We start from the raw sequence: 25,904 nt of genomic DNA, 5'->3' as shown, positions 1-25,904 counted from the left end.
CAGCTGGGAAAGGTAATGAGATGAATGTTTTTTTCTTGGAATTAGGGGTGAGTTCTTATCTGCTGGACATTACTGCTGCTTCCTTTTGCACATCTCTGTTATTCGATTCGAATCGATTCGATTCGATTCTTTAGCTTTTCTGGTGCAGAACCTAAAATAAATCAAGAGACAATGGTGCTCCTAAAAGCTGCTTTTAAGTTTACAGTCAACCTTAAGAATTGAAGTTTTTGGCCTTCTGTGCTTATACTATTCCTTTCTGATGATCTGTGACCCATTGCAGAAGGTCGCATTAACATGCAAACTTTATGCTAGAGCAGTCTCTCTTCCCAAAGAAACATCAAAATTGGCTGACATGGGCATCATGCTCCATCTCACACCCAGGTCTGTCCCAGGCAATCTGGGATGCTTCCTTTAGCAGAGTTAATGCACCTTTAGCTACAATGGAAGGACATTCCTTCATCAACTCCCGGACAGTCTCTGGGTTGGCAGCAAATCAGGTCTCATTGCTGATATAATTTTCAATGTGCTATCAGGTGATTTCAGGAATGCTGTCTCCTTGTTACAGTGCAGAACTGTGATTCAAAGTACCTAAGTGCTACATTTCAGTCTCTCACTGGTTTAGAGGAGAACAGTGGCTAATCCTACAAGCCAGCCCAAATCTTAGAGTTTCTATTTGTTAAAAAATGAGGACAGTACTGTTGACCTTTGTAGCTTTGAGATCTGTTACTGAGAACTATAAAAGCTAGAATGACTGCAACTCAGAATTTACTCTCTCTATAGTTGCATTTGACAGCTGTATGCTTATTTATTCTATCAAGCAGGTAAGTACTCCAGAAAACTTGCATCCTTAAGGAGTTAAGAAGGCATGGCACAATATAACATATCAAGTAAAATAGAATTGTGATGGAGTAACTTCCTCTACCTGCCATATCTGATGATTTCTAGTAGCCCTCTGGAAGGGGAGCCCAGCTTGATCCTTTTCTGACTAGATGTGTTTGCAAATCACTGGTAAATGGTCTCTGCTGAGTTATTAGGTCTCTAGAAGTACAAATAAAGTAAATGTGAGTAATATAAACACTTCTCTCCACAAAGGAAGTATAAAGTTTCAAGTTTGAGTTCAGAAGGATATGAGCTTAAAATGTCCTTTAATTACTATGAATTTTCAATGTGCATATCTAGATGCAATGTCCTGGATTTAGCTTGTTTATAGCTAAAATGGTTAGTCTTTAATGAATTTATTGTTTAGATCCCTAGAAAGGAGTAGGAATGGAGCAATAAGACAGGGCTGAAAACTCCGTTCCAAAACATTCAGAACTGAAGAAGATTGATACAAAAAAGAAAAATCAGTTTCCTCATTAAGCATAAAAAGATCCAGAGCAACTGGTTTGAAAGTTTCTAAAGCCACTTTTCAATTCTGGAAACATTATAGACTCAGAATAGAAAGAGGGCCAAATCCTACACAAAATTAACTACTATGACTGTGAGCAAAATAAATGCCTCTGTTCAGTGGCCCACAAAAAGAAAAAACGGGATTGAACCACTACCACCCCAGGAGATTTTTTTTGCTGGTCTGAAAAATTGAATAAAACCCCAATTAAAAATAGAGTACTGCTACTTATAAACTTAGCACCAATTACATTCAACTCAGTTGCATTCAGCAACTAGCAAGTATCCTGTCATCCTACATGGGCATGACTTACTGCAGGCACTTGTTAAACAGAAAATCTTCCAGACATCCTAGAGAGTTTATTGTTAAGGCTTCTGAATCAGCCTAGAAGTTACAGCTTATATACAGAGTTTACTTGTGGTTCACATCTTTGCAGATTCACTATTGAATTTCCAAACTGAAAATGAAATGTAGCTAGAAAACTTTATTAAGCCTTTAATCACTCTAAGGAAAGTTACTTTAGCCACAAGACTGAAGCTCCCCAGCTACATTCTTTTCATTACTTTTCTCCCAATCTATAGCTGATATTTTCTGTTTTGCAGAAACAGTGTTCATGGTTATGGGCTGACATCCCATCTTTCCTTAGTCCTCCCTTCTCTAGACTAAACAATGCCAATTCCTTCCACCCTCCCTCATACTGCCTTCTAGACTGTTGCTCATTCTTTTTACTTCTCCTGGATTGTCTCCAGGGTGTCTACATTTTTCTTCAAGCATGATGCCCAAAAGAATGCTACTGGAGAGTGTCAAGGAGAGTGGAAGAAGTACTTTACACACCTTGCCTAAAATATTTGTACACCAGAACTGTTTTATTTGGCTTAAATTTGGTGATACTTGGTAAGTGGTGGGAGCTTTTTGAACTGTTTAGCTGAAAAGATATGTTCGGAGAGTCTTTCCTTGTGAAAGCTGGGTTCAGGTTATAGATTTGTGATCAGGGTCCTAAGGCCATAAATTTGTAAATATGTCTTTTATTTTATTACAAGGCATGCCAGCAAATCAGGAGTAAGCTCTGATTTACTGTACAAAATAGTCCCTATTTTCAGATCCTCAAGCAAGGCACACATGGTTTTCAGATACGGATGGCAATTATCCTATTTTGTGTTTAATAAACATAGCAATAAATATTACCCAGCTTTCTAGACACAGGTAGTGGGTTGGATTCAGCAAGAGCTCTGCCTCCAAGGAACACCCTGAGCCCCTAAACCTTCTGAGCTGTGCACTGTTACACAGTACAAAGTCTTGATACTTCTCTGTACATTTAGGCTGAAACACTGTTTCATGAAAGTCAAATTAAGATGTTTGTTAATTTGTATTCACTATTAGCTCTAAGACTTTACAGGTAGCAATGTGCTGTTTACTATTTATATTTGGTTACAAAAATAGTCTTAGTTAATGCCCTAAGACAAGTGTAGTCTAACTATTAGCCTAACTATTAGCCTAACTATTAGCCTAACTATTAGCCTAACTATTAGCCTAACTATTCATTCTAATCATTGGTAACACCTCCCTTACTCTTACTTTGCCTTAAAACGTGCTGTAGTTTATGAAGATTTGGAACAGACCTTATTGAGATTTTCTAACAGAATTTGAAGGATTTTGTCTTTCAAATACTTGCCAGAGGTCAGTGGTCTATTACACTTGGTACTGGGCAAACACAAAGCAAATTCAGCATGTTGGGCTAGTGTTTTTAAATACCTCTGTTGAACCACAGAAGTCAGTGAGTCTCAGGTAAAATTGAACTTTCTCAGCCATCTAGTTTCACAGTCTCTTAGTGCCTATTGTAGCTGTATAACTTTGCATGAGAAAATGAAAGTGGGGCTGCAGATCAAACATTGTCCTTTGGTATAGAGGAGGAAAGGTAGAATAAATATATCTTAAATTGCTGTTCTACTTTCATGTCCAGTATCACGAAGCAAGTCTAAAAATTAAAAGAGGGAATGAAAACAGAAATTCATAGCTGTAAAGTTCAGTAATCAGTGTTATTGCTTGGAAGACAAATAATGATGTCAGTGAACTACCTTCAAGGCTGAGTAAATAAGATTAGAATAATAAATCTATAACCTGGGAAATGACAGAAATCTTCACTGGACTGCTTTGAAGACAGACCAAACAATCACTAATTTTGGGAAAATTGCTACTGCAGACTACTGGAACTTTACCAGAAAATCCACAAAATTCCTTCTCTCCACTTGTCACTGCTGGCTTAAAAAGCAGATAAGCAGAAGACATTTTGATGGTTTAATACATAAATAAATCAAAATGGGGGCTAGGGCAAAGAAGAGAAGTCTTTCGTATTATTTTTGCTGAGGAAATAGCATAATGGCAGCCAAAAAAAACCCCAAACCAACCCCAAAACTACACTTTGACTACCATAACTTCTCTGTTATGCAAAGCTTTTATGTGTTTTGAAGAATTGTTTAAAAAAGAAACCTGAGGGTATGCAAAAGAGGCACTAGTACAAATACAGTGATATTTGTGTGGTTTGTATTTATTCAGCTAAGAACTGCTAGTAGGTGTGCTTTTATTTTTTTTCCTCTTCTTTAAAGCTAGCTGAAATTTGACTTAAAAATACTGACCAGAACATAGGAACATAATCTTGCATGCCTAAAGCTAGTAACGTCATGAAATCAAAGTGGGTAAAATCTACATTAGCATGAAGAAAACTGACCAAGTCTCTTGGTCTTTACTGTCAGACAGAAATTTGTCCAACAGATATCACTTCAGGATTCTGGCATTGGCAAAATGTGCATGCCAGACAGGAAACCAAGAAAAACAAGACAAACCACAGAAGCCTCCAAAACTGTATCATTTTTATAGTTTAGTGAGAAGATGGATGTTCTCACTGTGACTGACCTCCAAGAAGGAGACTTTTAAGCCAATACAAATATTAGCTTATTAAAGTCTCTGAACATTCATATAATATTGGACACAGGACAATCCAGCTTAGTTTATATCTGATTTTAGACCATTAACTGAATGGTACTTTGCTTAGCAATTTACCTTATTAAAAAAACAACCATACAACAACAAAAATCCCCAAACAAAAACCCATCAAAAATGTTCAATGGTTTCTCATATTTAGCAGCCATAACCTCAGAAGTCAGTGTTCTCTATATTTACTCTAGAAATTATTAATAAATCAATACTTAGGTTATTTAGTTCTAGCTAAAACTTAAAAAAAAAAGTCCACTGTAATTCAGGTGAACATTGAAGGTCATTGTGTTTGCTAATGAAAATGGTTTTAATATAGTAAAGTTAGCACTAGCTAATTTAAAATGGTCTTCATTGAAAAAAAAAATGGTGAGGTAAAATATCTAAAATTGTATTTAGTTAACAGAATTAGCTAATTGTTAAAAAAAATATGCTAATAGCTGCTAATTGACCTCAAAACATCCTTGTTCACATGCATTCATAAAAATGACTAAGTACTGTATTGATATGAGAAGGAATAAAGAGATTTAAGCACAAATACTCAGTTGAATTTGGACAAGTCATTTACCTACAGGTTCAAAACCATTACAGGATTTGGATGATCACACAATCTCACAGTAATTCTCTGTGATACTGAATATTTATAGGTCACATGGGCATTCTGATGAAGGACTGGCCAGCCAGCACTTTCAAAAGTGAAGCTTGATAAGACCACCATCAGTAAATTTAGTTTTGCTGGGACCGATTTACCCTTTTAATATGGTAAAGCAATGCCATCCATTTTGTAAGAATACTCTAAAGTCCTGCTGATAAAATTAGAAATATTGGTTACAGATATTAAAAAGGTATACTTAGTATTTTATGAGATTATAAAGCAAGCAACACACAAAGTCATGCCTCTGCTTGCCATTTGCTTTCAATTCCTCCTATTCACTTCTTGTTTTCCAACTACCCAACTTTTAAATGCCTACTTTTTTAAAATCACCAAACTCTCCTTCCTCCATGTTTTATTTCCTTCTTTTTCATGGTGTTATATTTTATCCTCCCCAGGCCATCATAACCTGTAATAATTTCTCCTATTTTGCTACTTAATTATTTTCACTATAGAGTATTACCCTACCCTATTAAGCTCAGGAAAAAAGTCTTGCACCAATTCATTTGCATTTATGTTCTTGTACCTTCCACAGAGCAAACACCAACACAATAACTCCACATTAAAAGTATAAAACTTAAATGCTATTATATGCTTACACGTGTTACACATTTACACATAATGTAACAGATGCCTCTATTCCTGAGAAGAATCCCCTGTGACATTAAGTCAGTACCCAAGACCTTCAAAACACAAATCAGAAACTATACAGAAGTATTTTTAAGAAATCTGCTTTAAGAATATACAATGTAGCTTGCATGTAAGATAATCCCTTAAAATTACCTGTCCTTGATAGTACAAGAAGAAGTAGTTTGTCTCTTATGATGAGCCACTAAAACAGGAACAAGTGGCCCTTTGATTGAAGAGGCAGGAAAAAGGCAAGGATGCACTGTACAAAATAAACTTGCACACTGATAAATAAGCAATGGATGAAAATTAACTATTTTTATGTTTTCCCTTCAAAGATTCATTCTGTCATTTTTACTGTATTTGTAGGAACACAAAGATGCATCCTAGACAATAGTTCTGTGACTGGAAACACAAACGTTTATCGCTGGCCTGTATTTGTAATGTCATACCTGAGATAATTCTCACTGAAGATCAGCATTAAAAAACCTGGTTTTCAGGAGTAGGCATTTTCTAGTGGTGCATGTATGAAAGCTTGTCCTAGAACATCATTACTTCAATTCCTTCTATCCTGTACCTTCAACACAAATGCAGAAATAAGAGCGCTGATCCCACAAATGTATGCAAAACATACTCTTTTAAGCAGCTTCTTTGTAATTTAATTCAGCTGGTCACCTTAGTTTCATAGATGGAAATTCTCTTAGAGAGAGAAAAAAGTACATTGCAACCTAAGAAACCTCTGCCTCTCATAGGTAATTTCAAACTTGAAACTCTTGCAAAATCTCAAAGGCTGAGGGAAAGTATTAATCTCAGGAATGGAAAAGATATTTCACAGGTTAAGATATCTTTCTGTACCTTTATCTGCTGCAGAAAGAAATACTATCCATTCCTAAGAATAGAAAAAATTCAGATGCACCTTTACACTGACTCAAATCCTGATTTTTAATGTAGAAATCTGAAATCTCATCATACCATTTAATGGTAATTCAGTCAAATACAGCAAGGACTCCAGTCTCCTGCATTCTTTCCCTTTAGTTGAACACTGAAGCTTGGCCTGTTGTGATGACAATGCTATTTTGTAACCCTACCTCTGAGGACTGGTATTTTGGGTGTCTGTTGTTGGAGAAGAATACAAATGTGAAACAGGCATGTTAAACAGAGAAACACATTATATTTTTTGGATATCATTCTATTAATGTAAGAATTTGGGGACCAGTTATTTGTGATATTCCTTTCTGCAGACTCCAAGTTATTCCCACCACCAACACAACTGTATCAAACAGAAAGCCAGCTGTTGAGAGAACAAGTCTTACCTTACAGGGAAAAGAAATAGTTATCAGTGCTGGAAGTATACTGCAGACTGTTATGCACACTTAACAGCAGTTTTAAACCTGTCTTGAAGCCAGATTAGCCTCAAGAGGAAAAAAGAAAGAGGCAAAAAATTATTAACTATTAAAAATTAAGACACAAACTTGTTCTGCTGCTGTTGTAGAAACTTGGATTGTATGTGAGACCTACATAAAATGCCCAGGGGCAACTAAAAGTGTTTGGAGAAAAATTCAGCATGGGGACTTTGAATAAGAGAACACAGGAATCTGAATTATTTTATTCCAATCAGTATAGAACTGCACCTTTGAATTCATGCTTTTATAAAAGAGATTATAAATCACTAGTCAGACTAAAGTATATAGCTGGTTTTTAAAGAATCTTTTCTGTAATGATGGAATACCCAAAAGATAAATTTTGACAATGATTAAAAATCCTTCCCATTGTGAACAGCGTGCAGTTCATTGGAATATAGCTCTCTGAACATGACTACGTTCCAGATGATTAAAGATTTCTTCTTCTGTTTCTGGAGTGAGCTGTATATTATCTTTGATTGGAGACAGAGGATCTGACTTTCTACACGAAGGAAGTTTTTCATACTCTCTGCACAAAAAACCAAAGACAAAACAAAATGAAAGAATGATATGATATTTTGTTTTTCTAACCACAGGCCAATAAGAATACACAGGTTAAAACAAAGCAAGACCCCTCACCTAACTACCCACTCCACCTATGAATAAGTACAAAATAAAAATTTGTGATGCAGTTTTAATTTCAATTTTAGTACAACTAAACAACTTCACTGAAAGTGAAAGAACAATAGCTGTTAGCTTTATCTATGGAAGACTGTATGCACCCCATCCTACTCTGAGTTGTACATGCCTCCTTAACATTTAAGTCTTCTGAATAAGTGTAGTTTTTTATATATATATATATATCCATGTATATATATATATACATGGATATATATATATATATCTCCTGTGAGTCTTGACATTAAGGGAGAACAGATTAGTGTCCCACATGATTTATTTGCCATAAGGTAACGTAACTGTTAAAACATAAGGCCAATTAAGAAACATCTTAAAATCTGCCAAAATAAAGAATACTCAGAGCTAAGCAAGTCCTAGCAGTAAAAAACCCAATTTTGTGAAATGTGTTGAGAAAAAAATCCCCTAAAAGCTAATAAACTATTGCTTATATAGAAGTAAGTAATGCAAAAATATATATTCCCAGTATAAACACCCAGAGGTTACAAACCAACCAAAACTACATGACTAAAATGTGCATGGTGGGAACCTAGTCTTGCAACCATCAGCAGAGAGTGCCACCTAGGCTCACACTGTTCTATCTGCCTGTATTCGGATAAATCCAAATATATGAATTTTCTCTGTGTGAGCAACTCTGATCAGACATTCCCAAACAGAGGTCAAGCAAAAAATGCACAAACACTTTCACTTCCTCCTTGAAACTGTCAGTCATTCTTACACCCATAAGGAGGATAATAAAAAGTAAGATTTCTAAAAATGTAAATACCACAAGTAATATTTTTTAAACAGAAAGCAGTTGTATGTTTACAATAACCTACCCTAAGGCCCAAACTTACTAAAATACATTCATCTGAGTTAACACATGCTTACCAGTATCAACATTTACTACCCAGTGCAAAGAATACTTTTGTTCCACTCACATTTGGAACATTTGGTTTCAAGTTAGTAAAAATAATTTTATTTAAATAAGACTTATTTATTCAAAGCTGAGATTGCTACTTAAAGCTGGGAAAACTTCGCCACCAGGAGTTTTTATCTGAGCCCATGGAGATAGTGTGAGTTAGAATAGCTACACTTCAGGTTCTGTTTAATGTTTTTAAAATAATCATTGCCCTTCAAGTTCAAACCTTGAACCTATTTGCAGAAACTTCAAGTTAGACATATCATCTCCACAAGGAAAAACAATAGCATTTTATAATGTGCAAGAATGTCTCTTGTAACCAGATACTCCAGCTAACAGAAATATTCCATCAATTCACCATCATCTTGAAAGCAGAACACTTCTGACAATCAGCCATCTCTAAATGTGAGGGACACAGAGTCAAGTAGAAGCAACCCTGTATTCAACTAAATTTAGCAACTTTTATGCAGCTTTTGCATTTAGATCTATAAATGATTTTTGGTGTTTGACGGCAAACAATGGCAATGATTTTCATATCAATTATGGTAAACTAAATGTACTTATCAATAAAATTCAGTAAATTAATTTTACCTGAGAGCTTTTCCTGGTTAGAAAGAAAAAAGTAATTCTAAGAGCTTATTTACCAAAACCCATGCTTCATGTTTACATCAAGCTTAGGAAGTTATAAATTGTATGTAGAAAATATCTAGTCTTGCACTATTACCCTTATTGAGTTGTATGGAGAACAAAGTGTGCAGGGTTAAAGCAACTCACCTTTTAAATTGGAAGCTTTTCCAGAGTTCACCAATAGTGGATTGTAGTCCCAGCTTATTTTCAGTATCACAGTCCTTTCTCTTCTGCACAGGTGACAGTTTCCTGCTCAGTCCACTTACTTTAGCTGGTATCAATGTCTTGAGCTTTGTTACCATATGGGACCTTGTATTACTGGATTTACGTAATCCAGGAACCTGTGGAAATTTTATATTGCAGTACACATGGTTAAAATGACAACCTGCAAGCAACAGATATTATGCTGCAAAGCTTATAATGAAAAAATTAAAAGTGCTTTACATTGTGTTGAGATAACACAGTCTGAAATGCCACCACAAAGTGTATTTAGACACTGTCTATAATCTAAAAAATGGCATTTCAAACATAAGACATACTGCAGCTGTAAGAACTGGCAAACCAACCTCCCTATCTACAAGACAGACATTGAGGCACTGGAATGGGCCCAGAGAGAGGCAATGGAGCTGTGAAGGGTGTGGAGCACAAGTCTTACGACAAGCAGCTGAGGTAGCTGGTAGTGTTTAGCCTGACGAAAAGGAGGCTCGGGGGAACCTTTACCACTCTCAACAACTGCCTGAAAGGAGGCTGTAGCCAGGTGGGGGTTGGCCTCTTCTGCCAGGCAACTAGTAATAGGACAAGAGGAAATGGCCTCAAGTTGCACCAGGGGAAGTTTAGAATGGATATTAGGAAAAATTTCTTCCTGCAAAGGGTTGTAAAGCACTGGAACAGTCTGCCCAGAGAAGTGGCAGGATCACAATTCCTGGAAGCGTTCAAAAATTGTGTAGATACAGCACATCAGGATACAGTTCAATGGTGAACATGGTGGTGCTGGGTTGACAGCTAGACCTGACCGTAAAGGGTCTTTTCCAATCTTAATGATTCCATGATTCTATTACTGAAATTACATTGTTTCTACCTTGTCTTGGGGTGACTTTACGATGTGTATCCCATATCGCTGCCCTATGCCCAGAAATTAATTCTTGTGCCTTTCTATGCCTCTAAACTGAGCCTGAGAGGGGGAAGGAAAAACTGAGCAAACTTTTTCAAAGCAGTTTGCAGCTTGCTCAAGGTCACACAGAGATAGCGACTTTTTTTTCCCAGCTGTGGGCAGGGGAGCAAGGAAGCACCCGGCTGGCTGCTCCCGGGTCAGTTTCTGGCCAGTTTTCCAGTTTCCTTTTCTGCAGAGAGAGACTGAGAGTTGAACTTTTTTTATCCTTCCCTGGAATTTCGGATTTTCCTCCCTTTTCTACTGGACTGCTTCAATATCAGAACACATCGGGAGGACTTTCCACCAGGCACAAAGGGCCTGGCCCTGGGCCAAGCCCCAGCTCCGAGGAGACCAAAGGGAGGAGGACTCTAACACTTTCCCAGGTTTTTTCTCCACAGCAAGAGATTTTATTATTTAGCATTATTTTCCTTTTCCCGTGTGTTTGGTAAATAAATAATTTTTATCTCTTTCACTTTCCTTCGAGGAAAATTTATTTTTTCCCGAACCTGGTGAGGGAGGGGTGGTGACCTGCCTTCTCTCAGAGGATATATTTCTAAATTTGGCCAAACCGGCACAATATACTAAGCAGATCTTGGTATTCCAAAGAGGGAAAAAGTGTTTAGAATGTAAGCTAAAAATTGGAACAAGAATACTAGGAAGAAGAAAATAAAATCTTACAACTACCTGCTTTATAGTATTTTGCTTTTTATTTATCACTTAAACCTCTTTGCAACATGTGAAGGCGCCCAAATCCTATGTATCTCTGTAGTACCAAATTACATCAGTTATAACTTAATTTAGCTAACCCAAAAGTAGCTGCATGGTGAACACCTGCTAAGAAACTTAAAGCTAGAGCAGAAAGCTCTTTTCTATTATCAATGCTAGCCTCTTTGCTAAGCTCACAGCAATTGTGTAAAATAACTAGCAGTAAAAACCACAGCTGAAATAGTATCACAGAAATAAACATGAGGTTTTAGGGAGCTCAGTATCACATAAGCATTTGTTAGTAAAAAGCTTTTATTAGTTTTGATATTAGAATTGAATAGGTAGCACTTCACATTTTGGTTTGGAACCACAGTAAGAGATGACAAATGTTTCAGACTGCCTCCCCCAGTTACTAAGTTTCTCTACAGTTAATCTACATAGCTGATATTCAGTTTATGAAAATCAGAATAAATTATGCTTTAAGTGATGAACTGCTTCTTCCCTAAATCTGCAACTCATTTTTCCCTTTGGTATGTTCTACTGTATTTAACACCAGCAAACACTTCCCCTGTTTTACACTTGTAGGATCCTAGTAAGAACCCTAACAAGATTTTAGTAAATTCTAAAAGAAAACTGAGCCAAAAGTGGTGCTCCTTATCTCTATGGTCTTACTGGTCTATAACTCCCAGGAGACCAAGAGTCTGGGTGTGCCCAAGTTACAATATGACAGACCTTTTGGTTGTTGTTGGCAGGTTAGCTTTCAGCCAAGCCAGTTTTCTGCTGTAATTCCTTATTATTACTACCACCACATAAAGGAAGAACAGAGAATTCATGGCTATAGAAATAAGTGGGGGAAATCCTCCTCCTACCACTTGCTCTAAACAAAGCCTATTGTCCTCACGGATTTTCATCAGTTTTTGTTTACTGAAGGGTTCCAACCATGCTGAAATTTTGTTTTTACATGATGCTTATATTATATCAGTACTTCCATAATGTGATTCCCCAATACTTAATGTATTCATTCTCCCAATATACCTTCCAAGGTGAGCAAAAAATGTAAAAAATATTAAATACAGCCTTAAAACCAAAGTAATAAAATTCTGAATGCCAGGACGATTTGCTTGCTCAGTCTTGTTGAGCAAAAGCAGGAAAAGTGTTAATGCTCCAAAATACAAATATTAATCTCTCCTTAACAAATAAGTTCCTACCAATAACCACAAGATGTCACTATTTTACAAACCACACAATAGTCTTGTGTGGCAGAGAGAAGCTTGTGACCTTTAGTCTGTCTATAAGAAAACTTAGTAAGTATATACATAGTAGGATGAAAACATCTTCCTCTTACTTATTCATCTTTTGGCCAATTCTAATGACAACACCTAAGGAGTCAGAGCTGTTAAAGCCTTAGAAGTTTTATCAACTAGACAAATGTATCAAGCTCTTAGAAATGTCCCAAAGACAAGGGACACAAGTTTATTCTTAGACATCTCAGAAACCACAGAGGAATCAAATTACAGTTGTATCTTGTGACCGTATCTGGACTGTGAACATTACTGCCATTTATATCATAAAGCCTGAAGTGGATTTTCTTGCCTTAGCTTATTTTACACCAAAGTGCTTAAAATCCCCAAACACGTCGCAACTCTGTTATCAATCACAGGTGGTTATATTTCACCTCAGCTCCAGTGTAGATGAACAAGAATATAGCTTTGTCTTGCCAATATTTGCATTGCTTAAGTCTTTCATTACAAGTTCTAAAATGAACTAGTAGAAACTCTGATTTCCAGAGTTCAGTAAAGCTCATAAAGTTTGAGGAATTCTTACCTTGGTCTTTATGATTGTATTTTTTTTTTCAGTTTGAACAGCAGAAAATAGTGGAGGCAGAACACATCGATCATCATCCAGTTTTGAACTGGAATCAGACTCCTTCAAGAGAAAATTGATTTGGTTTCAAAACAGGTTGCCTTTTTGTAAACACAATATATGTTTTTATATCTACATATATATACACTTCAAGGTATAATGTTTTCAGCAGTTCTGAGAATTCATACAAAAAAACCTGTACTTTTTAGCAACACTACAAAGGCCTGCATATGCTTTTTGAAAGCACTTCAGGGACTAAAAGCAGAGAGCAAAAGGTTGCCTATCAGGCGTTTTTATGAGCCACTGCAGTGATAGCAGCAGAAAGACTGAAGGCAAACTAAAACCAGAGAACAGACTTTATTTAAGCTAGTATGTCAATCCATTCTATACAATTATGTTAACATTGATAAGAATATGATCATTCTGTGATTCTGTTTAGAGACAAATTTTGTCAGCACAAGTTACATCATCTGTAGGGCACCATTCCAAAAAGGAGACTTCACTGCATAATTTCTTTTATAATTTAAAGTGAAAACAAATGCTGATACAATGTCTAATTTTCTTACCTTTGCACCTGAGCTGTTGTTGGACACTTGTAGGATTTCTGAAGACTCCAAACTGCATTCTGATGGCTCACAAGACCCGTGAGACTGGGATGACTGTTCCAGTTCTATTAAGGGGGACGACTCTTCCTCCGATTCATCACACACTGCCCCATTAATCTGATCTTCCTGGGTTACAATGCAGTTGTTTCTCTGCTGGTGAAACTGCTGTGAAAATACAGTATGAGATGGACCAAGATTTCCTGAGTTACTTTCGAGGCTGCTAAACCACTGGAAACAACTTTTCTGCATTTCTCCAGGAGGTTTAAAGACAGTCCTTGATGATTTTTCACTTTCTGAAAACCTAGAAACATCTTCTGCTACGTGTTCTGTTTCCTGTTTCTGGCAATCCTGCTCAGCATCTCGAGTTAGATCACCATCATCCTTCTTTGCTCTACTGTCAAATGTAACTGCATCACTGCAGAAAAACCTAAAAAAGGAAAAAAAAAAAAAAAAGAAAAAAAAAGGTAAAGGCAAGGGAGAAGAAAGTTATGCAAATGAGTATGTAATCTCCAATCATTGTCTCTATCCATCAATTTTATTTTCCAGGTATACTTCCAGACAAATTATTTTGGCAGTGGGAAAAGTCCCTTAGGGACACATTTAGCAAATAACAGTAAAAAAAAGTAGGAAAAAGCATCTGTAAAAATGGCATTAATTGACTGAAATACTAAGAAGATTCTTCACCTGAAAGAGAAGCATCTAGAAATCCTACAGAATTTAAGAATCTATTAATTAACGATAAAACTAAGCAGTAGTGAAATACTTCAGCACCACTTACCAAGGAAACTAGAACCTTACTACTTTTTTTCCTATGCTATCACAGCAGCTCCTGAGAATACTGAGCACAGATTTAGGGAAGAATCTATCATCAGTCACAACTATTAATTTTTGATGCAACACAAAAAAAAACCTTCCAAAAACTTTCAGCTCAGAAAGGTGTGCTTTGAAACTAAGGTATTAAAACGGCTCCATAAAATTACAGTGCTCAAAAATATTCAGATTATTTAAGATAAAAATTACACAATAATAGACTTAATTGTGATAATGTTTTGTAAAACAAATTCAAGTAGCTGTGGCCAAGTGTGACTAAATGAAAAAAACCTAACACAGTCCCTCTTCTCAAAGTGCGGCTGCAGAGATCCACAATGTCAGCTGAACGGGATGTGGTAAGAATAGGTATTTGTCACAGAGTACGACCAGGTTTAGCTTTACTGAAACAAACAAAAAGCCCTGTCAACTCAAGTCCATGTATTCACTAGCTGCTTACAGATTTGCCACAAAGTAGCTGCCTTTGGCTTTTTGAGATATGTCACGCGTTCTTTACCTGGAAAAAAAACCCCCAGCCAATTCCTAATTAATTTTGATACCCAGAGGTATTGATCACTAAATTAATCACAGGGCTGGAGCACCTCTCCTACAAAGACAGGCTGAGAAAGTCAGGGTTGTTCAGCCTGGAAAAGAAAAAGCTCCAGGGAGACCTTACAGGACCTTGCAGTAACCTACAGGGGAGCCTACAAGAGAGCTGGAAAGGGACTTTTCACAAGGGCATGTAGTGACAGGACAAGAGGGAAGGATCTTAAGCTGAAGAAGGTTGAAATTAGATATTGGGAAGTAATTCTTCACTGTGAGTGTGATGACGCACTGGAACAGCTTGCCCAGAGAAGTTGCATATGCCCCATCCCTGGAAGCGTTCAAGATCAAGCTGGATGGATCTCTGAGCAGCCTGGTTTAGTGAAAGGTGTCCTGACAACGGCAGGGGGGTTGGAATGAGATGATTTTAAGGTCCCCTCAAAACCAAACCATTCTGTGATTCTATGAAAAGTCTCAGCCTTCACTTCTGCAGTAAAAAGTGAACATTATCTATCTCACAAAGAGATAGCATGCCTAGCACAAAGGAGCCTCCATCTTGGCTCAGGTGAAATACAGTTGCATAAAAAGTCTGAGGTAGCATTTTTCCTATTTTCAGTATTCAGGCTATTTAGCAACCAGGACAGCAAATACTATTTTGCTACTTATGAAAATGTGATATAAGCATACCTGCTTCTTGTTCCTGGAACAATTACAACATCCTTCTCTTTGTTTTTCCTTTGTAAAAAGGAAGCAAATTTATTTCTAACTCTGGGCAGGGAGTTAGAGCTTTCTTGAGTGATGGAATTCCCTGGAGAATCAAGGCTTTGTATTGCTGACACACTCCTTTGTGCTTGACCACCATCATTCTCCTTCTTGATTCTTTTTGTTTTTGAAAACGAATATTGCTTCAACAGATCTCCATCTGAGATTTCTTCTGAATCTGAAGACAATTTAAGCATCACTGTAGAAGCACATTCTACAATCAACCAGTTATGAGATAACTAAACATTACATATTTACTCTCACAGGCTTAAAAGTATTAGTAAGGTCTGGTAAGAACATTATTGACAATACAGCTTAGATGTCTTTAACACCATTGTTTTCTAGTGCATAGCCTTAAAAATAACTCAGTGAAAAGGTAGATGGAATGAAGGCGGGATAGGTAGAACGAAACTGCATTTGATTTAAAATTGCTAAACTACCTACAGATATTGATAAGTGAGGGATTAGGAAGATATTAGGCGTAACAAAGGAAAAAAATAAAGCCCTAGTAGCATAATCAGAAAGCAAAGGGAAACACTTAACAGATAAAGCACAATAGGAACAAAAAAGTGCCTCTTCTATTACAAGCTCATAGTTTATTTGAGCACGCATAACTCAGATGGTATAGAAGACAAGATATCACAGATGTACCAGAAAAAATGAAAAAGTTGGCATAAAGAACACCTATACAGGGGATAGAGGCTGCACAGTCTGAGTACAGAAAACATTCTTTATGTTTTCTCTCTGACCTAATATCAATGCTAGGAAAAACAGGCTGTTTTAACTTCTTCACATGCCATTTTAAGATAGAAATTAATACCAAAACTATATCAAAATACAGATTGTATTAAACATAGCTTGAAATTTATAGCAAACCATTTACAGCAGAGTTTTATTGCAAACCAAAGAAAGTTAAGATCAAGTCCTGTTCAAAGTTTGCTGTCACCCTTAATCATTATCTAGGCTTGTTAGTCTTGTAGTTTGTTGAAAACAGAATACAGACAATAACAGTTACAAGTTAAGCCTCTGAAGTCTCATACCATAAAGTACAAGATAAAATCCTTTCTTTTCCCACAGCCTTCTACTGTTATTCATATACTTATTTAATAAAAACATACCACTCCTTGGCCTTTTTGCCAAGAGCTCTTTGCCTGCAAGCTTTAGTCCTTTAACACTAATTATTTTCTCCATCCCTTTGGTTGTTGGTTTCTCTGGGAAATGCATTTTAGGAGGAGCAGTATCTTCAGTGGGGCCAAACTTGTACTCTCTGCTCCAAATGCTATTTACATGATTATCACGTCGGTCATTCCACCCACAACTTCTCTGCTGCACAGGCTACAAAAAACAATTAAAAACCAAGACATAGGTTTACAATCTTGCCTTCTATATATGATTTCTCGACTTAGCATACGAGGAAGGACACTTTGACATTTGTACATCTAGTGATATACTCTACATAAACCATTTTTTAGTCTCACAATTCTCATGCTTTTCATGCTTCTTTTTGTGCTGCCATGATGTCTCCATTTCAGTATGGCACAAGTGGCTACTTGCTCATCTCAGACCAAATTTAAAGTTTAAATTTTTTTTTTCCAAGAAAACAACTTTGGATTATTCTTGGAAGAAATCCAAAACACTGAATTCTCTCTTTAAATCATTCCCTTCTGTAAATAGATTTAAGGACTTACCAAAAGCATCTGAAAGTAAAACAAATATTGAAGTAAAATGCCATGAAAAATAAAACTTTACCTTTAGAAAGAGTGAGAATTATGTGTGTGGGAGCACACAGTTTCTGTAATACCAGAATAGCTTTCACTGAAAATTCATTTGTGGATAACATTGAATCAGATTTTCCCATTAACGTTCAGACCCACATCAAATTCTTAACAAAGAACAAAGATGTTACCTGTGCTGTGTCGGGGCTGTAGTTATCAATTTGTTCCATTGTACCAACATCAATGTTGCCAATGGCAATTTGAAAAGCAGTATCATCACCAACATGTCTGTTCCCATCACAGTAAAGGAAAATATCTGAACATTACATTATATTTCAACAACCGTACCATGAAAGTTAGAACAGCTCCTTTCCCAGTTTTGGGCTAAAGAGCATTGCTAGAATATGACCAAAGGGATTACTACTACTGCTCCTGGCTCAATCTGATGTACAGCAATTGTAATAGATCTGCACTCCCTGGCAAGTCATCAAAGTCAAAATTAAATCATTCAATTATCAGCAGGAGAGGCAGCAACTTTCTCCTTCCTAATTTCTGGAAATGCCAGAGATTAGGTGGCTTGAACACATAAAGCTAGTAACTACATCAACAGTCCCCTCTCCTCCTTCATTTTCCTAATCTTCCATGTTGAAATTTATGTTGCACAGATGTGGCAAAATGCTACCCTCTCTTGTATAGGAAGAGGGATCTGGTAAAACAGGAAATGTTAAATTAGAGAATGAGTTGAACACAAATTGCAAGAATTAAACTGGGAGAGACTGTAACATACAACACAGGGAGAAAGTCAAGACAGCCATACAGCAGTCAGTTTATATTTAAACTGCATTTAACAATTTGTTTTCTAAAGACAAAAAAAAACCCAATAACTTCTGCCTAAAACAATGTATCAATGATAGGTTACTTAGCTACCCCCTGCACTTCAAAAAAATTGATCAAAATCAGAGCAAAGGAGAAAAGAAGAAACCCCCCCAAAAGTTTAAGACTGCAGAAAAGCCCACCTTTAGTCAACAGCAGGGAGGCAACAAAAAATCTAAGTACACCACAGATACAATAAAAATTAAAATATACCACATCAGCTCACCCTTATTTGCCCATTCTGCTGTTTCAACCCAAAGGATACCGTCCTGCATAAGTTAGTGTTTCTGGATCAATATCATCTCCATATGCATTCAGAGGAACTAATTTTCTGTTGACAGGATCAAAAACTAACTGATACAGGAATGTATTATTAGCTCGTGTAAAACCCTGTATGTATTCTTCTGGTACTGTTATATTCATCTTCAAGTACTGCCCCATTTTCTTAATAACCTGTCAAAAAAGAAATTACTCAACTGTTTCAACAGTTCACACAAAAGGCTAAATACATTTCAATTATTAATTATCTTTGCTTGTAATTAAATGCAGAATGAGTGTCCGACTGCAACGAGCAGATTCAACTTAGAAAGGAAAGAAAATGGAACTTCGTACATTATTTTCCCACTCAAATTGTTTCCAATCACATAAATAACACAACTTTTTATAATTCCTTATTCAGTAAATAAATAAATACAAAATGTGATTAGAAAAACAGATAATCTCCTAAAGGTGTATTTGTTTAAACTAATGCACATCAAATTTTTATCATTCATATTATCAGGACATATAAGCAATATGTGGCTGTTTTTAGAACGGAAACAAAAGCAGAACTTAACCAGAATAAACCCTGGCATATTACTCAGAGATAAATTAAAGCAAATAATGATTTGCATGGGAAAAGTTCAAAGTTCCCTTTTTACCTCCACAAAAGCCAAACCAGTTGCTTTGATGTCTGCTCTATATGATAAAAAACATTTTAAAATGAAAAATCATAGTTCTTTGTCTGTGAGAGAAAAAAAAATACACTAAAACACACAAGCAATTTGAGAAAGAAGACAACACACTAAATTAATTAAACTGCATACTAAAATGCTTTTCTGGATTAGATTTACCTGCCTCCAGAACAGCCCCATGAGGTATTCTTATTAGCTCTTAACCTCTCTAATCCCTTACTACTCACAGAGAAGTTACTGCCGCCCCTCTTAGCCTTTGTATTTCCTAATATGAGATTTTTTAAAATTTCATACATTGGACAAGAAAAAAAACACCCTATAGTAATTTGTTTTGCATCATATCACACTTTTCTTCCATACTGTTTTTAATATAGAAATGTCCATATCCATACATACATCATTAACTAAGATTCCCAACCCCTAACCCCCACAGATAAATGTGTACTTATACAAAAGTAACAGTTCATTTAGCAGTTCCAACAACTAAGCTGCAGAAACAAAAGAAAGTGGTAATGGGGGGGGGGGGGGGGGAATCCAAAGTCTTAGAAAAAATTAAATTTCCCTTCAAACAGAATATACAACTGAAGAACTAGAACAACTCTTTATCTAAGTTTACTTTGCTGTATTTCTTATAAATATATAAAAGTTTCAACACTTAAGTTCAGCATCTTTTATAAGCACAGGTAAAAATTACTTTTTAGTATTCTCCTCAAGATGGAGGAAGTCAAGAACCCTTCATATCAACTGAGTGTTAAATTTCATACATACTGATATAGGCGCCCAAAAAACCAAAACACAAAGCAAAACTGAGTTTACCTTTATAATATCTGGATTGTTGGCTAATCTTATTAACTTGCATGCTTTAGCTAACCCAATTCCATGAATTGATGGGAGGTAGTCACAACCAGAAAGAATACACATATAGCGGAATTTCTCTTCTGTAAATACATTTCCAAGCTGCTTGCAGTTTCCTAGTCGAGCTTGATCTATCTCTAGTCCATTTCCAAACTTATCAATTTTCAGAAACACCTAAAAATTAAGAGGAAGTGAAAATAGTAATTTTCATCCATATAAGCTGGTTCATTGCACTTGGTGGAAACAACAGAGGCAAAGTGCACTTCTCATCTCTTCTGTTTCCCACATTTACTGCAGAAGAGTTAATCCATACATCAAACATATTTGGCAACTTCAAACTCTGTTTTTCAGATATCAGCAATAGGTAAAGGCTATTAGTATTTTCTTCCATACCTTTTTACATCCAAAAGCTAAGAGATCAGAGTCTTCTGTAATTATAGCTTGAACCATGCCTGTCTTATTAAGATAAGCCAGCTGAGCATCAGCTTCATAAGGAGCAACAATACAATCAACTCCCTGGGCTCGTGCAGCCTGTATGTAAACAAGAAGCATACACATACTTTGCATTAATTTTCAGTAATCCCCTAAGAGATCTGAAAACAAAACCAACTTTCAATCAGTTTAGATCTATATAGACTGGTTTACAAAAACAACCTTTCCTGGGTTGGCCTGTAACACTATGGTCATTGCATGTGACCACAGGTGGCAGCTTCAAACTCATGCAAGTTATATTCTGAACAAAGGAGAACCACACTAAAACAAATTTAATACTGTTTTGATAAAATCCTATGACTGCATTGAACGTACAGCAAAAAACTACTAGAACAGTTTTTAAGCAGCCAAATTTTTTCTGTAGTCTATGCTCAGAAAGTAGACAAGGGAAAATGTATATTAAAAAAAATTATTTTTTGTGCAGCAAAAGTAAAACAGAGATGTTAACAAATTCAGCTCATAGCAGTAAGAAGACATGTATTTTGTTGGACACATCATTATTATTTATACAAATGAACATAATTAACTAACATAATTGTGCCTAACACAACCCAGTAACAAGCAGGACAATTAGAGACTAAGCAGGAGGGAATACTTCTTTTGTCTATATAGAAGAGGTAGTGATGTAGCTGCATATGCTACCTACTACATAGATTTTTTTTTTTTAACTGGCATTATCAACAACGTTGCCAACTTACTTTAATAACTTCATGAGCCATAGCATGGGTAATATTTACACTGCGCCCAAAACATTCCCTAGCTTCTGACAGTCTCCCTTCCTGCAACAATTGTTTCCCCTTCAGGAGACTGGCTTGACGCTTCCTAAAAGAAAGACAAAAATAACCACCAATCTCAGATTATTTTTCACTTAAAAGAACAAACAGCAGAAAGGACTAGGAAAAACAGGTAGGAGAGGGGGAAAAAATTCCAACACCTTTCAAATCTGGGCTACTGCATAATTTTTTAAAACTTGAAAATTAGATAACTAAGTCATTGTATTGACAAGGATAACTAGATTTGAATGCTGAAATTTATAATATTTTCTCAGAAAACAGTGACAAATCAGGAACTGAAATCAGCAGTGTAAAAGAAGAAATGTACCCACTCTCAGCTTGCAGTAAAATAGATTTAATGGGAGTTGGGAGTATCTGACACCAGATACTTATTGATTTAGAGGACAGAGAACCTAATTTACTTAATTTCATATATCGGAAACTGTACACTTCACGCTGAAGAAAGCACGTGTCTCATGAGAATTCATAAATAACAACCGCTACTGAGAAATTCTCACAGCTTCAGTAAAAAGTCCCATTTAGAGGGGCCTGAATCCAAATCTGAAACAGGTTTAGCTTGTTAGTTGTAGAGAAAGATGAGGAAAGGGGTGCTATTTTAAAACAAAATTATATTGGGAAAAAGTATTTTTGTCTAGAGATCACAAGTGTGGGTAAACTAAAAGCCTCCAACACATTACAGGAACTAATGCTCAAAGGTTTACTTCCTTCCTCTATAAAATGGCTTTCATTGATGAAGTGCATTTCTATTTTTGGAATAAAACCTCTAAGAAGTTTGCATGATTGTAGCCATAAATTAAAAGAAATCACATTATATTGCAGGGGGGTTTACCAGAGCTTACTACCTAGCTGAAGTTTGAGGGTTCTTGATTTTTACTGTAGTGATAAAACTGCTTTGCTTGCAAATCAATACAGTTCAGTACTTACTCTCGTCGTGCCTTTTCCACTTCCTTCTTAGAGGGTAGGGTACATCCATCAAATACCAAAATTGGTTTAATTCCAAATGAGAGGAGCATATGAACAAGTTTCATACAGAAAGCTACATAACTATCAACAAAAACAAAAGTAACATAAGAAAGATAAACTTTATTGTTAACCACAAGTCTAATACATAATTTCTACTTGCAGGAAAGGATAACTGTAAGTTTAGGACTAACTACTGTTCAAAAATCATAACAGGCTGTATATTTCCCCAGTATTACAAAAAAGTAAGAACACTTGAATGCTGTTTGGTTGGGTTTGTTACCAAGAGAAACAGTCCACCTCCCAGTTCAGAACTGGACTGACTGCTCCTCTCTCCTAGACAAAATGAAGTAAGAATTAGAGTATAACTTAGTTTGATTTTGCTACATTAGGATTCCACATTGACAAAAACTTGAACAGTTAAAACATGGATCATCTTTTACTTTCAGCAACTCAATTCATAATGGCCAGGGAAACAGGTAGCAGAAAAGCAGTCAGTACATGACCTCTCACCAGAAAGGAAGACTAAATGCACTTTTGTAGAGCTGGAAGAAGTGATGGGGTTATTAAATCTCTCTTGCAGAACTATCCACCCTTCTCTCCAGATAGTGGATATATTCTATGGACAAGACATGCAAATATATCTTCCCATACTAAAAATACAGGCACAGCACCTGAAAATACTCCAAAAGACAGAAAAGTTCCCCACTAACTGTGAAGATGGTATATGGACCAGGAAACAATCCTCCACTGGCTTTGAAGCCCATCCCTTGAAAAAATATTCATTGGGAATTCCAGATGTAATTTATTTTGTCAGACCTCTCATCTTCTTACCTGTTATTTCTACAGATCTGTATGAGATAATTTTATCAGCAGCACAGAACTAAAATCTAATAACTGCTGTAAACACTTAAGCAAGCACATTGTAATGATGCTCAATTAAAAAAAAAATCAGTATTTTTTTATTTTAAGGACACTATTTAAAACAGCAAGAGCAACCTCATAAATAGAGGAAGAGAGGGGAAAGACAGTGGGGTTTAGAAGCATTTAGAATGCAAGGATATGAGCACTGAAGAAACCAGATTTAGAGCTACCGAAAAATAACTATGATTTTTGAAAGACAGGAGCAAATAGCACTGTAGCTATATAATACCTTCATCCAGATGAATTTTGAAGTGTGAAAGGACTCTACACTATAGTTAAGGTGTCAGTCTAGGATCATATGTGCATGGAAACAAGATTTGCCCATAAAGTATTTATGTATTTAAATTCAACCATTCCAAAGTTTCCTATGACTGTGAATATTTCTCCTGACAGTCAATGTTTTCCTCAACTGAAGTGTATCCTATTCTCAGGACTCTGAGGAACCTCCACTATCTTCAAGGCAGGGTTGGATTGAAACTCCACAGTTCTCCAAATTAACAAAAGCAGGAGTAAATATTTGAATCCATTTGCAAAGCACCAACTCTCTCTTGCCTCCAATCAAACATCTGATGGATCCAAGGTCCCCTGGGTGGTGCCAACCAATAGGACAAGAGGCAGCAACCAAAACACAGGAATTCCACTAGAATATAAACAGAACTTCCTTACTGTGCAGGTAACCGAGCACTGAAACAGGTTGCCCAGAGAGGTTTTAGAGTTTCTTTCTTCTCTGGAGATATTTGAAAGCCATGTGGACACAATCCTGAGTAATGTGCATGAGATGACATCCAGTGGTCCCTTCCAAACTTAAAACAAGAATTCAACCCACTTTTTCAGAGATAGGCAAGAAATTATGCAAACCTGATCTAAGGTGTGGAGTTGAATCTGACATATGATCACAATTTTTGTTCTTTTCCTTCCCTAGAAATATAACTGTGTAAATGTGTTTTAGAAAAGCTACTTTAACTAAAAACATAGTATGTTAAGCAAAATATCTTACACATCATTCAGAGCACAACACAACTCTCATAATTTCTTGGTATCATTACGACCTTTATCACAGCAGTATTTACAAACTCTCTGCATACAAAAATGATGCCTAAAAATAATATTAAACTTGACATTAAAGAGTTGCATGTACAGAATTTCATCAGAGAAATTAGATTATAGTTGAGAGCGACACATGCTAGGGAAAAAACCTGACACAGTCAATGGTATTTTAACCAAAAAATACTTTTGACAGTTTTTCTCCCAACGTATACTTTAATATTATTTTATTTTGCACAGCTGGAAAGCTGTTTACTTATCGCCAAAAACTTCCATTTCCAAAGAGTTCAACTGAGAATTCAGAACCAATAATAAGAAGATAAACTACTAGTTCAAGAAACACCAAGTTAACAAAATAATTTGTAGAAAGACCGAGACTTAAGCGTAAGAAAGACTTACATATCTGTGGGCTCTCCTCGGGCCAGCTTTTCAGCACAAGCATAGGCGCCTTTGTGCAGCCAGCAGTAGGTGTCCACAGCTACCGTCAGCCCTTTGTATTTCTTCACGTGGGAAGGCTCGGCAGCCTCCTTGATAAACTGGAGCAGGCCCTGGATCCCCATGATGCCGAAGAGCGGGGAAAAAAGGAAAGGCGAAAGAACAAAGCCGAGTGCTTTGTGCTATGCGTCTTCGCTCGAGGACCGCCAGGTCAGCTCACAGACGGGGCACTGGGCCGTGCCAGGGCCACGAGATGCTCCTGCGGGTGCCCCCACGCACCCGAGCTCGGGGCCACGTCCCCACGCGGCGCCGGCGGCTGTACCTCGTGGCGGTCCGGCGCTGCCCGGGGAGTGGGGCGAGAGAGGGACCGAAAGACGCGGGGACACAGCCCGCGCCTCGCCTCTTCTCTTCTCCTCTCCTCTCCTCTCGCCTGGCCGGGGCAGACGCGGCTCCTCCGGCCCGGCCCAGCCCGGCTCAGCTCGGCCGTGGCGCGCGGCGGCCGCCCGGGGCTTTCAAGCTGCGCGCGCTGAGCGCGGTGGCCCCGCCCCGCGCACGGGGACTACGATCCCCATGGTGCCCCGCGCGCGCGGGGCTGGAGCGCGGCCCGCCGGAGCCGCCGTGGGACAGCCCGTTCCGGACAGCATTCGTGACAGTGGGCGTGTGGCTGACACAGCCCGTGGCTAACAACGACGAACGTGACATTCATAAACATGAAATACGCTGAAATCAAAAGGCCCCACAGAATTGTATCAGGACAAAGGACTGCAGCTAACCCAGTGGGAGGGGAGGGGAAGGGCTGACGCGAGTCACCGACGGCGAAGGATCAAGAGAGGGACAGATGTTATTGTTGCAGCACTGAAACCCTGGGGTTAATGGAAGAACGGATGGTCAAACTTAAAATTATGTGATAAAGGTTCTTTTTCTTGTCAGTTATCATATGGGTGGGTATGCTTGCATAAATAAAAACAAAAATTGCAGTAAGAAGTAAACGTAGGCCTATATCTACCAGATAAGGGTTTCCTTTTCTTCGTGCCATTTAGAAGTCGATACAGTTCCTTGATACTTTGACTCGGTTACGTGGATGACTCAGTCAACAGTGTAGAAAAGCAGACAGCAAAGCTTCAAATCAATGCGTTCTGAAAAGAG

The 25,904-nt window shown here is 37.2% G+C and overlaps 1 protein-coding gene across 3 annotated transcripts; it reads right to left on the bottom strand.

Moving 5' to 3' along the window:
- Positions 1-7,232: 7,232 nt before the first annotated feature.
- EXO1 (exonuclease 1) lies at positions 7,233-25,146 on the bottom strand. Of its 3 annotated transcripts, none has more exons than XM_069010395.1 (13): positions 24,723-25,146; positions 22,320-22,439; positions 21,300-21,423; positions 20,503-20,640; positions 20,071-20,283; positions 18,567-18,754; positions 17,620-17,716; positions 16,832-17,048; positions 15,639-15,927; positions 13,563-14,028; positions 12,958-13,059; positions 9,426-9,619; positions 7,233-7,583 (listed from the first exon to the last, which is right to left on the bottom strand). In XM_069010395.1, the coding sequence occupies exons 1-13, from the start codon at positions 24,881-24,883 to the stop codon at positions 7,442-7,444; spliced, it is 2,451 nt and encodes an 816-aa protein (XP_068866496.1). In that variant the 5' UTR covers positions 24,884-25,146; the 3' UTR covers positions 7,233-7,441. The 3 variants fall into 3 exon arrangements, with proteins under 3 accessions (XP_068866496.1, XP_068866497.1, XP_068866498.1); XM_069010396.1 differs by having other exon boundaries at positions 15,639-15,912; XM_069010397.1 differs by having other exon boundaries at positions 15,639-15,891.
- Positions 25,147-25,904: the final 758 nt, after the last annotated feature.

Source organism: Aphelocoma coerulescens, chromosome 3 (assembly GCF_041296385.1).
Source record: "Aphelocoma coerulescens isolate FSJ_1873_10779 chromosome 3, UR_Acoe_1.0, whole genome shotgun sequence".
Taxonomy (NCBI): domain Eukaryota; kingdom Metazoa; phylum Chordata; class Aves; order Passeriformes; family Corvidae; genus Aphelocoma; species Aphelocoma coerulescens.
The sequence above is the reverse complement of the archived record's forward strand: the minus strand, read 5'-3'. Positions and strand labels throughout refer to the sequence as shown.